Source organism: Cryptomeria japonica, chromosome 2 (assembly GCF_030272615.1).
Source record: "Cryptomeria japonica chromosome 2, Sugi_1.0, whole genome shotgun sequence".
Lineage (NCBI taxonomy): Eukaryota > Viridiplantae > Streptophyta > Pinopsida > Cupressales > Cupressaceae > Cryptomeria > Cryptomeria japonica.
This window is the reverse complement of record NC_081406.1, coordinates 657,181,916-657,199,157: the sequence shown is the minus strand read 5'-3', so window position 1 is coordinate 657,199,157 and position 17,242 is coordinate 657,181,916. Positions and strand designations below refer to the sequence as shown.

The 17,242-nt window shown below is 35.1% G+C and overlaps 1 protein-coding gene across 2 annotated transcripts in view; it reads left to right on the top strand.

Moving 5' to 3' along the window:
• The first annotated feature begins 678 nt into the window (after positions 1-678).
• Positions 679-17,242, top strand: part of LOC131034068 (LRR receptor-like serine/threonine-protein kinase FEI 1) — a 99,795-nt gene continuing 83,231 nt past the window's right edge. The window contains exons 1-5 of one of the 2 annotated variants that reach the window (XM_057965419.2): positions 679-1,042; positions 14,054-14,237; positions 14,334-14,469; positions 14,632-14,703; positions 15,177-15,248. In XM_057965419.2, the coding sequence (XP_057821402.1) occupies positions 14,069-14,237; positions 14,334-14,469; positions 14,632-14,703; positions 15,177-15,248 (449 nt within the window). In that variant the 5' untranslated portion in view covers positions 679-1,042; positions 14,054-14,068. The remainder of the gene's footprint in view (positions 1,043-14,053; positions 14,238-14,333; positions 14,470-14,631; positions 14,704-15,176; positions 15,249-17,242) is intronic. The other variant, XM_057965420.2, reaches the window with a different exon arrangement.

The window sequence follows — 17,242 nt, the reverse complement described above, 5'->3', positions numbered from 1 at the left end:
TAACAACTTTAATATAAATGGATACACACAATCAAATCCATAAACAACTCACTGATTGTATATGCAATTTTTATCATCAACGTTTCGATCACACTTGGTGATTCATCATCAAGAATTCCAAGGAAATGAAAGATGAATCATGGTGTGATTCCAAACGTTGATGATAAAAATTGTAGAATCTCTAGAGACATCAAGTGAATATTAAAATGGATTGTGGAAATCTAATAACATTACTAATTCTAATAAAAAATATAATTTTATGATTAATTGAAAAATAAAAATATAAGACTACAATTTAAAATAAAATTAAACCCATGATATTTTTTTGTTTTCAAAATTTAACTTTGAAAGAACAAATTTCATGAAATTCATGTGCAACGACTTTAAGATTATAGTCAACTTGGTTAAAGAGAGAGTGGCGCCCATGGGAAACCAAGATAAAATGTCTGTAAAAAGTATAACAGCAGATCAACGGTGGAGAATTTATCTGCACAGAGAGAAAAAGAGACAGCATTACAGTTGATGATGTCGGTTGCAATGTAATGCATTGGATGCTCTACAATTACATAGAAAGTGGTGAGAGTTCAGCAATGGTAGGCCGCGATATCCAACGGCTATAAAATTAATGGAGCTATCCAATTAAAAAAGTTAAAAAGTGAACCATCCAATAATTATGGCGCTCTGTACTTGTCGGGACATAGTCCAAGTTGTGTTAGGTTTTTATGCGCAATTTAGTGTCGGAAAATCGCGTAGTAAAGTGGTGATGTGGCCACAGGACGCTAGTGATATATACACACGGATATCCCCTAATGCGGGTATATACACACTCACTGACACACAGTATGCAGTATACACATAATCTGACAACCCCACAAATGCAATATCGAAGGCAGGGATACAGGGGAGGAAGGCTTTAATGCTTTCTTCATTTAAATTTCGAGGTGAGCTGTCATTTTGCTTTTCTTCTCTGCGCCTCGGGAGGTCTGGGGTTCGATTCCGGTTGATGCCCGGAGCTGGCCAAATTGCCGCGGTTTTACACTCGGTGAGTGGCTTGTCTCTATTTTTTTGTTGTTGTTGCGGGTGTTGTTTAGGCTTAGCGTTTTTTCTAGGGTTCGAAGCGCACGGCTTCGGGGCTTAGGGTTCACTTCTCTCTTTCCATTTTTATTGGTGGGAGATCCGAGTCGAGTCGCAGGAGCTTCGATTTTGTGAAAATTGGGATGCACATTGTATGCCGTTTTAGGAAATCTCCTCAATTTAGCTCGTGAAACCCTTCGATGTGGCTCTAGGCAAGGCTAGGTTTCTAGAGGTTCTAATGCTCGAACAATGCCAACGGGAGAGGATGCCAATCCTGCGGAACCTGTTTTATTGCTAGGAGTTGAAGAGTGGAAGTGGACAAAGCTTAATTATGAACATAGTTTGCTTAAGGATGATGAGGGGCCGATTATGGCGACATTAAAGAGTAAATGATTGGTTTGTCAGAGAATGCGGCCCAGAATGTTTTAGAACGTTTTCTTGTTTAGAGGTGAACGAAGCTCAACTAATTAGCACTAGTGCGGTGTTTAAGAAAAATGAGTGGGGTCAGAAGAAGTGGCCACAAAGGTTTTAGAACATGTTCTTATTTAGAGTTAAGGGAAGTTCAATTAATTGGCACTAGAGTAGTGTTTACGAGCAATCAGTGGTATAGAGGAAGTGGCTGAAGAGACAGTAGAATATTTTCGTTGTTTAGAGGCGGATGACGGTCGAATGGCATAAGGTTGACATTTAAGAATAATAAGTAGCGTCAGTGGAAGGGGCTGAAAAGATATTAGAACATTTTTCTTCTTTAGGGTTTGTTGAAGCTTAATTAATAGTAGGGCAACCTGGCAAACGTGTCTATAGGTGGGATTTCATTTACGAGGTAAGTTGATAGATAGATAGATAGATAGAAAGATTTTAAGAGTGTTTCTCTGCGATTTCAGGATGGGGGCATGCGGGTGTGGTTTTGGGGATGGCAAATTCTCGCTAAATTTTGATGGTGGGGGATGGCTGTATAAACCAAAATCAGCTAAAATTATGAAAAGTAAATGCAATGTGCTGAGTTGGCAATGACAATCCCCCTACCCCCATCTACCTTTTGAAATTTTAGAGGGTTTTAACTTTTTTCCCTGAAATTTTTCCCTGAAAAGCAACTTTTTTTTCTATTCTTTTGCACCAGATGGTGCAGGATGTCCAGTTCTGCGCTCCCTCTCTCTCCCTTCAATTCAATTGGATGCTTGAAATGTTGGGGACATAACCTTTATCTGAGGGACATGTCCCTGTGGAGTGCTGGATTTTAATATTGTATGCATGATGGAAAGCACCAGCAAAGCAGTGAGAAATTTCTTTGCTGCTGCTTTAAGATCGAGAATTGGCTGCTGCTTCTTTTTGAATTTCAATCTTCCTACTGTTAAACTATGTAGATAGATAGACAGAGAGATTTCACTAATGTGTACTACACAAAAACAGTCCGCAGAGGACCAGGAAATAAAGCATCACTCAAGAAGTGAGAAACTTCTGACAGATAGAGTGGGGAGATTAAGATTGGTTTTGAGTCTGTGCTGCTGCACTTTTAACTGTGACCATTCCCTCTATTAATTTTGGTCAGAATTTACCCCATTTAGTTCATTGATTGCGTAGTAGTTAGTTTAGCTTCATTAGAGTAAAAGTCAAGGCCAAAGTATAGTTTTAGGTTTCAGTCTAGCCAGTGTTCCATGGTGCATGGGTTTCCTAATAGTAATGCACCTTGCTTACTGGGCTCATCCTATCCTCATAAATTGAAAGAAATTTGTACAAGTGGGGTGGTATTTAATGAAAAATCTTGGCTTCTGGGATGACAGTTTAGTTCTATGTCATTTCAGTTTGATGGTTGGATGGACATATTAAACCGGACAGATGGGTAGGTAGATTAACTATTGGGTGGCATTTTTTGAGAAATCTTGGCTTCTTTGCTAGCAGATAAGTATTATGTGATTTCAGACTTCAGTATGCTAGCCAGTAACAATGAAAAATTAAACTAGACAAAGGAGTAGGCAGATCAGTTATGCTTTTGTCGGTGTAGTGATCAAGTAAGGTAATGACAGCTGTTTAAGTAATGAATAAGCAAATGCAGCATCCTATAACCTGACAATTGAGTAAAGGAAGCTTATTCAAAGCTAATTGATAAGTTAGGCAATTGCCATCCACATAGCTATCTCCTCATTAATGTACTAAAATGTATATAACCTTTTGTTTATTATAGCCTATTGGATATTTTTATTAGCTTTCATGGCTTAAGTAGTTAGGCGAAAAAATTCTAGTATTGAAATACTTATAGATCAATGCAAGCATGCTTTGTCATGCATCTAAAGGGAATTTGCTGTGCATTTTGATTTGTCCAAAGAAGGTCTAGGGGATAGTGCTTGTAATGAGAATTTAGATGTGTTCTATTCATTGTAAGCAAATTGAGGAAACAATTTAGATAGAGAAATTACTAGAAATAAAACAATTTTTTTTCTATTAATCTATGCTTTTTGTACATGAGATACTCTCAAGGGAGATGCATGGCCATGTATCCTGTCTTGTTTATCCCATATCTTTCTATATATATACATTTGTCGACTTGATGCTACAGGTATTTATAAATTACATGTTTAGGAGGGGAAAAGAGGTGTTATGGAAGTTGAAATGATCAAGATGGTTGAATCAATGAATTCCCATATTTTGTTAATGTTTGTAGCTGCAGGAGACTTCATTATTCCTGCGATGGTTGTGAATCTATATTGTTCGACAATTTTGAGTTTTGCGTTTGATTCTTTGGGTTTCTTCATAGCTGGAAGGGTAACGGCTTCCTTGATAATCGTCACCGACTTGTGTGTATGACTTGCAGCTTCGTGGGAGCCTCGTGTGTGCTAGTAGTGGTTTCTTTCCTCCTCGTATTTCATCCGTTGAGAGGTTCAGATTGTTTCATCGCCTATGTGGCTCTTTTGATAACCGGTTTATGTAACGGCTCACTTTGTAACTGCTGATAGCTTATGGCGCTTCAGCTTTCCGTCTTCCTCCGTCAAGAGATATCTTCGAGCCTTGTTCTTATATATAGTAGCACTAGTAGGTTGTCGGGTGTGTGCAAGATGTTAATAAGGGGGTCGAGATATATATATTTTCTTATGAGATCATCCGGGTGAGAAGCCTTGGATCTTCATTTGTGTTTCTATATCTTCTCTTCATATATGATTTATGTATGAGTATTTCATATTGCAGAGAGCTTATGTGCTAGCCGTATGGTAGAAACCATCAGTTTTCCTGAGATGTTATTGACTTATTTTGTTGATTGTTAAGTGCTAAAAATCATGTTTAGATCCTTGCTTGATTAAGCTTAAGAGCTTTGTATTCAAATTTGTGCCTTCAATAAAAGTTTGATTTTTGGTGTGGCTGGGTTTTTCACCCTCAGGTGGAGGGTTTTCCCAAGATAAATTCTTGTGTATCTTGTTCTTGTGAAATTTTATTGTTTCAGATTTCTGTGTCTTATGTTTCTGGTTCTAACTTTAACATATTTGAGTTCCACATATTGATGGTTTCACTGCTAGTTTTGACTAATGCCTTGTCATGGAATGACTCCAAAAGTTGTGCCAAATGGTTGCTTCACAACCTAAAATATTATGTGGTATAGTGAGGTGTTGTGTAGGGTTTTACATAGATTTTTGGATTGTGCAAAATGTGTGCTGTTTTGTGTACAGGTGTAGATATTTTGTAGAACTCAAATAGAGTTGTTTGTGAAACTATGCGACATGATCTTTGGTGCCTTGTGGATGGTTCATGATGCAAAGGGCTGCACGAGAGTTGTAGGATGTCTTTTGGGTTGTGCAACAGGGTTCTCGTCATTGCATGAGTGATAGGATATGGTGATAGGAGTTGTGTGTGGTGGTATGACATGGTTCCTAGCACTGCACAAGTGGCATATGACGCAAAGGGTTGTGTGTGGTTGTGTGACATGGTTCTTGAGATTGTCAAGGAGTTGTGTGCATTGCTATGTGATAGACTGAGGCTTGCACATGAAATTACATGGTAACAAGTGGATCATTCACTCCTATTTGAAGAAGAATTGTCTTATTGCACTAAGATACACATTTGTGCAATTTGATATGGAATTGTGTGTCACAATGCATGTTTGAATGCCCAAATACACTATCACAAGAATCAATTGGTGCTATGTCAAAAATTAGCTCCTCTCAAAAAGAACGAGTAACGTACTTGAAGCAACATTGGTGAGTGATGAATTACTTTTGGTGTTCTATTAACTAATCTATCTCAAACACAAGTTGTTTGATAGTAGCTTTGAAGAAGGGATTCTTCATGCCTTTGCCATTGACCAAGAATTCAAGTGATTGCCCTTTTGTGTGTTATTCATCCTTGAAGGCTTCCAATAAGTTTTCATAAGTTGGATTTATATATTCTTTTTGGTTGGTCCTCCTCCCACAAAGCATGGGTTTGCCATAACTCAGATATGGGTGAAGAAACTTTAGAAATGTGATTTCGATCTCTTCCTTGTTAGAAAAGTCATTATAGGGAAATATGATTGTAGTCAATCTAAGAATTTATCTAATACATCTATATCTATTGTACCCTCAAATAATTAACATCTAAATATTCTTGGTATCTAGGGGGACTCTTAAACTTGACAATTGAGTTGATGAAACCACATGTTCAAGGACTTCAAAGAACATTGTATCTTTGATTATGACATGGATTATGTCTTTCGCTTCTTCCATTTGAACTTGCTTGAAACAACTTAGTATGTATTTGAGGGATCTCGTGGCTTGACATTGAACTTTAGATACTTCAATCTCATTGGATGGGAAATACAAGATGAATCAATCTAATACCAATGATTTGGATCCCGAGAAGGATAGGAGGACAACAGTCTAAATGAGGATTTAGATGTGTTATGTGTGGTTAAACAAATGGAGAAAAGGATTCAAATAGAGAAAATACTAGACTTGAAAGAAAAAGCTGTATATGGCCTTTATGTGTTTTGTGCCTTTTGTACATGGCATACACTTGAGGGAGATGTACGACTATGCTTCCTCTCCTATCTAATATCAACTTTTATCTACTTGATGTTATATATATACATTTATAAATTACATGATCATGAGGGGGCAAAAGGGTTGTTATGGAAGTTGAAATAGTTGAGATCAGAGATGCAAAAATCTCCAAAAAGTATCGATTATAACCAATTATTGCGAATCAGTCTTGTTAATGATTTTTTCCCCCAAAAATCCCGATTTTTTGCAAATCAATCCCATGGATGATTTTTACCCAAAAAATTGCCCCCTTTTTGAAAAATTGTTTTGCATTTAAATTGCATTTGAAACCTTAATCAATCTCCCACCGATTTGTAAAACCCTCAAAGCTTACAAAATATTTAATGAAACAATTGCATGATATTTATAGGGCATGACTACCAATGGGAGCAGGCCAGGATGTGCAAAGAAGGCACAACTAGTTGCAAATTTGTAGGGAGTTGAGAGGCGGTGCATTTGAGTCAAAAGGAGGCAATTTTACATTCAATAATTTCACACCATATAAGTAGTATTTACACAAAAGTCAACCAATGCATACAAATTGATGAATAATCTATTAATAAAATTTTTAATGTGCACATCACAAGAACCTTTCAATTTCAATGCACAAAATAAAAAACGTTAAATCTATTTTATTTTGGTGGGGCTTCCATCCAAAGAGATAGTATTTTATTTTTATGATAGATGAATGGTCTATATAAAGAGGTAATATTTTAGCTCACTATTCATACTTCATATTTTGTGTCTACTTTGTCATGCTTTCATTTTATCTATATTTGGATGCTAGGGTTTCTATCAATGTCTTCAATACATTGTTACACATGGTTTAGTTTTGTGTCTTCTTATCTACTTCGAATGTTAAATAAATTTTTGATCTACAGATCACAAGGTTCTTTCAATTCAAATCAACAAGAGTAAAAACGTTAAATCTAGATTTTGTTTTGGTGGGGCTTCTGTCCAAATAGATAATATTTTACTATTACGAGAGGTGAATGGTCTATGTTTTGAAATTTGAAGTTATATTTTAGCTCGTTTTGTCTACTTCATATTTTATGTCTACTTTATCATGGTTTAATATTGTGTTTACTTCTAACTTGAATTTTTTCACAACTAAATTGTTATTGTGAAGGTTGGTTGGTTATTTGGTCCAACCAGCATTTTATGGTCTATCTTTTCTATAGCGGTATAGCCTTGTAAATCAGTTCTTTGGAAATAAATAATTTGTATTCTTGGATAGATGGCCTAAATTTAATTCTAATTTAGACTCTTTGTCATATAATTGCTTTGGTTGATGAATACGACAATGCTATAGTTTCATTTTTTTTTAACTTAGTCTTCTTTACTAGAAGTGAAGAGGTAATGTTATGTGTAGGTCATCTTTATCTTCATAACATTTCATTCTTCTCTCAAGTTGTAGTACAAAAACACTTGGCTGCATAAATTTTGCAGTGATAAAATGTTTTTTCTTTCATCCTACTGGGATGCAAGCATGCTTATTGCAATTGTTGTGAGATCTTACTAAGTTTTCAAAGTTTTCAGAGTTTGATATAATAGTCCACTCTCAATGATTAAACATTCTTTTCATATGAGTAATAATTTGAAATGTAGTGTTGTTAGTAACATTTTACCATCCACTCACATCATACAACAAGACTAGAGGTTTACTTGCATATTATTCAGTGAACTGTTTTATTGTTAACTTAGCAATAACTTTATCAACTTCATACAAAACTTACCAAAGAATTATTTAGTAGCAAAGCTTATATGCTGCTTCTTCTATTTTAGACAAACTTCATTTGGACAATTCATGCGTTAAACTCTCTATTTTATTTGCTCTCTATATCTCTATGCTATGGAAATCCTTCTAAATTTAAAAAACAAGTATCTTTTGTCTCTTCTTCAACATTTTTTGAAGTTTTTTAAAATCTGATTTTTTCCTGTTCAAATCCTGATTTTTTCAAAAAATCTTATACTTTTAGTTTGCCGACTTTTTCCCCAAAAGATTTTTGCTCCTATGGTTGAGATGATTGAACTCCCATGTGTGAGTCCTCAACTTCTGATGGTTTGCACCCGCTTGCATGCTGTGCTAACAAGTGTCTTGTCATGGAACAACTCTAGAAGTTGTGCCAAATGGCTGCTTGTGTGAGTTGAAATTTCATGTGGTGTTTTGAAGTGTTGTGTAGGGTTTTGCATTGAGTTTTGAATTGTGGACTTAGTAGCATGGATGTGGCACCAAACTCAGCAAAGTTGTTTGGGAAATTGTGTTACATGATGCAAAGGGCCGCATGAGATTTGTAGGATATCTTTTGGGTTGTGTGGCACGGTTGTTGATGTTGTGCAAGTGATGCATGGTGAGAGGAGCTGCTATGCTGGCACAACATTGTTTCTTGCACTGTGTGAGTAGTGCATGATACAAGTAGTTGCATGTGGTTGTACGACATGGTTCTTGGTGTTGTGTGAGAAACACATGATGCAAGGATCTGTGCACAAGTGTTTGCACAATTGCATGAGCGATTGAGGGTTGCCTCCAAACTTGTGTTATAGCATGCAGATCTCATTCTATCTAGAAAAAACATGATGATCTAGTAGAACTTTTAAATTGTATCATGGACTAATGATTAAATAGACTGAAGGTGGCTACTGACATTCTTACAATCGAGTAGAGTCAAGGAGTCTTATCTAAAGCTAAAGTTAACTTTGGCAAATGCCATCCATGGAACTATATTCTCAGTAATACATATTAGTCTATACAACTTTCAATTTAAAAATTCATTGCATGATTGCATTGATATTTAAAAGTTGGACTGTTGATTACATATGCAGCATGTCAATGTGGAGAAATTCAAATGGATAGTTTTGGCTGGTTTTCATGGCACAGATTAACACACTACTGAAATATTTTTTAGATGAATTGCATAGGTTTGTACCACTGAAACATTTTGAGTGAATTGCACAAATTTTTACTACTGAATGCCATGTAAGTAGAGGGAATTTACTGTACATTCTACCTGGATAAAATATGATGTACCATTTGTTTTGGTCATGTCATCAAGGGGGGAAGTTACTGCCTATTCTGTTCGGAGAAAACACACTACATTTTTTTTTGAGAACATTTAAGATGGTTAAACGACCTCTTGAAATTGATTTTCGTGTAGATTACTGCCAAAGAAAGTATGACTTTGCAATTGCAATTGAATGTGGCACATGGCATTTGATGAAGATTTAGATGGGAGAGCCAAATGGTACTTTAAATTGTCCTGTTGGTGAAAAGCTCAGCTAAGGAGGCTGCTTCCTAATGGTCAATAATGACTCATATTTAAGTACACTCTAAAACTGATGTAGCTAAGTAGGTTGAAAGCAACTTTCTTCTTTCCACAATCTAGTAAATCCATGTCATTAATATATCAAATCAGATTTCTGTGAAGGTTTAATTTGACAGTTATATCTAATATATACAAAAAAATATTTTGAATGTAAAGTGATGCTTTTGCCTTTGTTCCCATTTTGTATGACTTCCAAGGGATGGTTTATGAATTTTAATTTGTAAAAGTTCCTATTGAATTGGAAATTACTTCCAACACTTTTATTCTGGCTAATCTCTACTTTGCTCTCCATTCAAATTTAGTCTATGTATAGCAATAGAATTGGTAATACATGTGCAAGCCATTGGCAGATGCAGGGCCTCAGACTGAAATGCTTTTCGGATTTGAATGGTCAAAAGAAAAGCAATGCTTTATCTTGCCTGTATGGCATATCACATGGCTTCAAAAATATGCATGAGATTTTTACTTTACCAGAGTTCAATCTATCTTGGACCATCTTGAATTAAACTGGAATTGTATGATGAGTCACAGTTGGGCTGATCTCTTCTTTAGCATGCAGCAGTAGATTTTGTATTACACACACATTCACATTCAAGCGACGTAGATGCAGAAGTTACATTGACGATGCTTTCCATAGATCACAGTTGCAAATCTATTACTTGAGATTGAGGTTTGCAAAGTGTGTAAGCAAAATTGCTATCCTTTTATTCAGTTTGGGAGCGTGCATTTATGTGTCTTTAGCTTATGTTATTTACTAATGTAAAAGACAATTTCACTGTTATCTTTAAGCTTCAAAAGTAGAAAGCAAGATTAAAAGGACAAACACATTAACTTTTTCCCCTTCAAATGGGCCACTTGAGATGCCATCCAGCCTTCACCCTGAGGGGATACTGAAAGATACAAATCATGACTTAATTGAATTAGTTTAAAACTTCTGCTTCTACACTATTTTGGTTCTTCCAAATTGAACTGGAGAAATGAGTGATTTTTAAATTCAAAATTTTCAAAGAATATTGCAGGTGAAGTCCTTCACAATCCTCTTGGTCATATATTTTTCCATAGGACTTCCTCTTCAGCTCTTTTTAGCACTACCACTCGTTTTATCAAGATCTGCCTATTTCGCTACTCCATAAGTGCTTCAAAATCTTATTTATAAGCTTTTGTCTGCAACATTAATCACCACCTTCCTGTAATAATACTGGAAAATTACAGTAAAGGAAATTTTTAGGTGTAGTTAAATATCTGATAAAAGGCTCAAGGCATTTAAAAGATGCTCACCAGATTTTACACATACCTGGAATTTTATGCATACCATGGAAGACACTCAAACCTAAGAATGAATATTTTAATCAAGGGAAATGTTCAATCTGTGAAGAAAACTTTTAGCTTAAAACAGAGATGTTAGGATGACAATCTTCTTCCCTGAAGTTATGATGGAGTGGCCTCATGAAGACTGCTTGGAGACCAACTTGCTCTTTTAGAAAGTCAATAGAGGCAAAAGCTGTGATCAGGGAGGCAACTGGTGGAATTAAGAATCCAATCAACATCACATGGAGGAAGCTGTTTGAGCGTTTACTGTCATGCAGAACTATTTTGGTTGATTTGTCAATAGGAAAATTAGTTTTTAATGAAGTTGTTTAGTTTGATAATTTTTCTGAGGTTATAATCATAGTAGCAATATTTTTTCTTGGGAATAAACTGACAAACCAAATAATTTCTCCATTAATTGGGACAAAATTAGGTGTAAGGAAAAATTGGGTTAGTGTTAGAGAAAAGTTAGCAAAATTGCTGCAGAAATCAGAAATAACCCAGAAACTTCGAATTTATTTGGACCAACAATCCTGAAAAGATCAACAAAAATAGTGATTCAAATTGGGGTCATGTTTATTAGTCCTTGAACCTTTTGAAGGCAATTTAAAAATATGTTTGAGTTGATTCATTCTGATATATGGTTGCCAATTTGTGGTGGTTGTCTTGTTATAAGCTTTGAAGATAATTTTACAACAATGTAAATTTTTTCTTCAATATTATGTAATGATAAATGGTCGGTTTATTTCCAAAAGTTAAGTTATCGGGTTCGCCGGCTGCCTGGCCTGATGCGGGTCCGGGGTACCTGTCAAAACCTTTTGCGAGGGAGATTTCGCCATTGCCGAGTATGCTGAAGTGGAGTTGGGTGGAGTATGGAGTATCTTGAAATAATTTTAGAATAAAGTTTTAAACTTAAATATTTGAATTTAGATATGTTAAGTTAATATATTTTAGTATTTATAATATTTGTTAAATTTTTTTAATATATTTGTATTTTAATATTTTATAATTTATATAAGGTGAATTTATATTTATATGTACATAAATAAATATACATAAATAAGCATAAAACTAACAACCCAAACCCCTTTTGAAAATTTTGTCGAATCGGCCAACTGGGTTCTCGAACTCAAACCCGTGCCCAAACCCGAATGGGCAATTTAGTCCAAAAGCAAAAGTTCTATGTATATCCTTGGGTACAATTAAAAGCAAGAGAAAAAGGAGATGGCACAAGTATAAATCAACAGGAAAGAGATAATAAACATGATATTTGAATGTGATGCATGCTAATGGAAATGACAAATTGGTCTACATGTTGTAACAACTGTGCTGGTTCTAACTCTTCTACTGATGCAAATGCTGTCTTCTTTTTGTAATTTCAAAGGTTTTGAAGAATTTTAAGCAAAAAATAACAAGTGCGCCAGGCAAGAAATGCACATAAAACTGAACTGACAAGAAGTATAGAGCAACTGCAACTATATCAAGTATCAGGTAATTGCTACAATTGAAACTAATACATAAAACATACCCGGAGGTACTCAGATTGTTTAAATAAGAAAATTTTGGAACTTGCCAACCAAGACAGGGAAATTGACCAAAATAGGTGTACAAGTCCAAAATACAATTTCTCTACGCTAGAAATGAGATGAAACCACTTGAATGTGCCGGGCATTGGGAATGGTGCAACCAGATTGCAAAAAAGAAAGGCGTTTCAGCCTCCTAGACAAAACGTTCCTTTTCTGGACCCCATGTGCCAAGCAAGAATTGTACGGCAAGCAACAAGAACTTGTACGATTGCTTATTGAAATGAAAGATGTTGCTAATTGGGGCAACTAAACCTGAATGCCCTTTCCTTATTAAAAAGTCTGCAAATAATTGAAGATAATAACCTCTGATGAAGCATAGTAAGACTCCTGAATGAAGCCCTCGGAGTTGCAATAATTCAGTTGATCTTTCATAGCCTCAAAATCACAGAACCATGAAAAATTATCTTTCTTCAATAGCAAACCCTCCGAAACCCTTGTCTCAAAAAATCCACAGAGCAAAACCAAGCAATTTCAAATAATCAATGGTGAATTGAGGTTGAATTGCTTCTTTCCCTTTATAACCCCAAATGGTACAAATTCCAAGAAAGTACGCCCAATTGCCTTTTAAAATACATTAAATGTATTTTAATTACTTTACATAGTTATGAAATGAATTTGGGTGAACTTTTTCATTTAAGTGATTTTGAAAGTCACTTTATAATATTTAAGTGGCTTTTTAATTTATATAATGACTTTATGATATCAATATAAGTTAATTAAATAACGTAACCACTAAAATATTTATGTCTCCCTCAATATTCAGTCTTTTGACGAGCAGCCTGAAGCTGGGGTCAACACTGTATAACCCCATGTGTGCAGGTGCCCTGACTAAAAATAGATTCATTGCTAGATTGACTTACTATAAATAGTAAGTTCCTCAACTATGCTCAAACACTGATATACAAAGGCCTAGAACTGAACCGGAGACTGAACTTAAGACATGGAGTGACAACAATCTCTATTAACTGCCACTGAGACTCTCTATACAAACATATTAGCCTACGAGAGTCCAAGTAATAGGCTAATCCCTCGAACTCTGATGCTCACGAAAATGGGGACATTACACATGTCAACAATAAGTTAAGTACATTGATGTTTTTGCAAATGACTAAGGAAATGAAAAAGGCAGGTGTAAGTATGAAATTCATAGAATAGTACATCTCAAGATACAATTAATGCATACCATTGGAAGACAACAAATTGATCTACATGCCTATAATAAGTACACTACATTGATGTTTTTGCACGTTACTTTGGAAATGAAAAAGGCTGGCATAAGTATGAAATGCATAGAATGGTATAGCCTAAGATAGAATTCGCTAGTAAACCTATTGAATTTTACAAGGCAATATGGACAAAGGTTAGAAGATATGAACAAGACCTGAGGCTGCTGACAAGAAATAAACATTCAACAAAATTAACATTTATTGATCTAAAACTGATTTTTTTTAATTAATGAATTTGATATGTGAACAGTACCTTTTCAGGTGAGAACCAGTAGTCTGTTTTGTTAAAACTTGTATACCATTTTTTTCTCAAAAAGTCTGCAGGCAATTGGAAATCCTATAATTGAAATTTTGATTGATGTCTAAGGGTGCAAATTAATATGTTCTACAGAAAAATGCTATTGTATTTATTATCTCTGTTGTAATTATTTTATATGTATAAATGAAGGCAGAGGAAAGTTCTGTACTTTTTGTTTGGTTGTTTTTCTTGTTACGTAGCCTTTAACAAATTTTACTTGAATGTGCCTATACAGGCATGCTAGTCTCCAATGTTTGAACTGAGAACGGCCTCTCTTGGTAGCAGTGATGGAATTTATATCATAGCGAATACAATTTTTCAATGGACATCTGTGCTAATGACAGCTTCACAGTTGATAATTATCTTTGTTCTGATGTGCTTGGCTTTTACAAGCTGTAGCAATGCCATAAATCTGGATGGTAATTTTTTAGCTGAGCCAATCTAACTATGTTTTTGCTTTCTTGATGAACATATTGAATCAGTGGGGCACATTGTAACTTTTTTACAACCTCCAGGTGAAGTTTTACTTGCTTTCAAGTCACAAGTCATTGATTCTGATGGTGTTCTTGTCAAATGGAAGAAAGAGGATCTGGACCCTTGCGGTTGGAGCGGTGTTACTTGTGATTCTCGAACCAGGCGGGTTATTCACTTGTGAGTTTGTGTGATGAATAACTTAACTTCTAGTGGATTTAGCATTGTTCAATTTTTGATGAGAGAGTTTATTGTCTTTGAAAGAATTTCTCTATCGCCTTTAACAGTTACATTGTATCATGAGCTAACTCTCTGCTTTCATTGTGCTGTCTTGATTTTCAGGAATCTTCCCTATCTCAAACTTAAGGGGTCTATATCGTCAGACATTGGCAAGCTGAGTCACTTACGAAGATTGTATGCTCTCTGCAAGACCTTGTGTAGTTATCAAACTGACTTCATCTTGCCTTGATATTTATTTCCTTTTGTCTAGTGCATTTTATCATACATATATCATTCATTGTATGAACCCAATTTTGTTGTTGGCCTCAAATTTGGTGATGCATCCGGCATGGACTTAGAGGCATTAGGTTTATCATAAGCTTTCAGAGATTTTTGTGTTGGTGAAACTTCAGGACTCAAAGTTTAGACTGTAAAAAATGGTCTAAAGATTTTGTAATTCTGATGTTACAAATGCTACAAGTTCTAACATACAGTACGAAAGATGAATTGACATCTTTATGAAATTTAAAGGTGATTTCAAATAATTACCTAAATAAAGGTCTTGAAGGAGACTTGAAATGAAAAACCATTACTCAGTTGTTTTCAGAGATATGATATTATGTATTACTGTGAAAACCTTAAATCTTACATGTTACTATGATTTTCAGAGCATTGCATGACAACAATTTTTTTGGTGACATTCCTTCAACCTTGGGAAATTGCACACAGTTGAGAGCTTTGTAAGTAGCATTACCAACACTTCTCATTCTTTCCACTGCATTTTTTGACGTTTGTCTTTCCACTCTTCTGTTGAATTTCTCGAACTAAGTATGCTCTCCTCATCGTGAAAGATTTAATGGTGTAAAGGATTGTTTTGTAATTTGTGATTTGAATCTGCTCCATCATTTATTGTTGAATGCAAATTAACAAAACATATGGTACTTACAGAATTAACAAAATTGAATTCCAGAAGTTAGGCTTTTACCTTCTTTTTTTCTCTTTCTTTGTGATTTTTCATTTGTTTCAATGCTGATACATGCTATGTTGGTGCAAAAATTACGCGGTTCAGACTTTGAGTTACTGGACAAGCATAGTCAACTTGCTACTGGGACAATTTTCAAGCCAAAGTTGGGCAAAATTCATAATATAAGTACATAAAACATTTGACCATTTTAAGTTTTTGTTCTTTCATTGAGTGAAGCCATAAATTGTTGAATGCAGAGTCATTGGTAAGTACTAGAGAGCTTTTCTCATAGTTGAGTTTAACTGAATGTGTCTAGTTTAGGTTATGAGTTAATTTTGAGACTTTTTACACGTACTTGAAGTACTGCCAATCACTGACATGTAGTTGAGTTTAACTGAAAGTGCACCTGGAGGAGTTTTACATGACATATGTCACTTAAAAGTGCCTTTGGAGGAGTTTCACATGACAGTCATCACTAGAAAGTGTTGACAGTCATCACTAGAAAGTGTGCCTCCTTTATCCCCTCTTAACTCTTGGTGGTAATCACTTCACTTACTGCCACATTTTACCCTGCTGGAGAAGTTGCGAGTCGCAAATGCCAATGAAAAGTGCATTTTGTATTGACTGACCTATTATCTTGCTTGGTGCATTTCCTAATGCTTTAGCAACTCATTTTCTTTTGCTAAGTGCTTTTCACTAAATATGCCACTTATCATGATACTTGGGTCGAGATTAGCTCTAATCACCTAGAGTTCTGCTGTTTTTCTTGAATTATGGATGTCATTTTTTGTTTTCTGCTGTTGCAACTTTTTTTTCATCCCGTTCACAATTTTTATTTTGCCACTTGCGCAATTCATTTCCTGCTGCTGCAGGATTTGTTTTCTATTGTGTGCAATTTTTGTTTTTGTTTGATTTTATCTCTTTAAAAGAGGACTGGAACACTTACAGGCTTTTGCCTTGTTTGCTGTTCTAGCATGTTGATATGTTCTTTCTTCCCTAATCTGCTCTTGAACGTTTTCATTGTTTAGTATTTATAAAGCTTGTATTCATCATCTAACCCTACAAAAGTTGTTAGTAAATTGGGCAAGACATTAGAATATAACTGTTTGAATGGATGGAAAGACAAGGTTTTGGTAAATTTTCATATGGGTACAACACACTCTTGGTTTTTTAAAACAAGGGAAAATCACATTAAGAAAAAGGATCAAATCATCAAAAGATACATCCTCTACCGAAGGCTATGAATGAGGTACCCTTGGGGTGTAATGGCAAGGTGCTTTGTCCTCTTTTGAGGAAGACTAATTTGGATTTTGTAATCTTGTTTTTTAGAGAAAGTCTCATCCTAGTGTTAGAAGATTGGAGTAAATCTGTAAGGATAAGGAAATTGTTAATGAAGGTCTTGGATGACGAAATCTAATAAATGAATCTCCTCAACCCTACACTTGTCTATTGACATTCATCCACCTTGATATCTTCTAATAAGGAAAATAGGAAGATGGATTTGGTCAAGAAGCATACTATAGAATTTGTTGATGGAAATAGGTTTTCTTGTATGATTTTTTTTGTAGTTTATATGACGGATGATTTTACTTGAATTTGTCCTAGTATTGCTCTTTTGGGGTGTCAAAATGTTTTGAGTTGTGTTTATGTGAATCGAGAATGAGCAACTAACAAGGCAAAAAATTGAAACATAAATGTTTGAATGGATGGAAAAACAAGGTTTAGCTTCGAAACTCGACTGAATATGGCCTTTTTATATGGATATACACT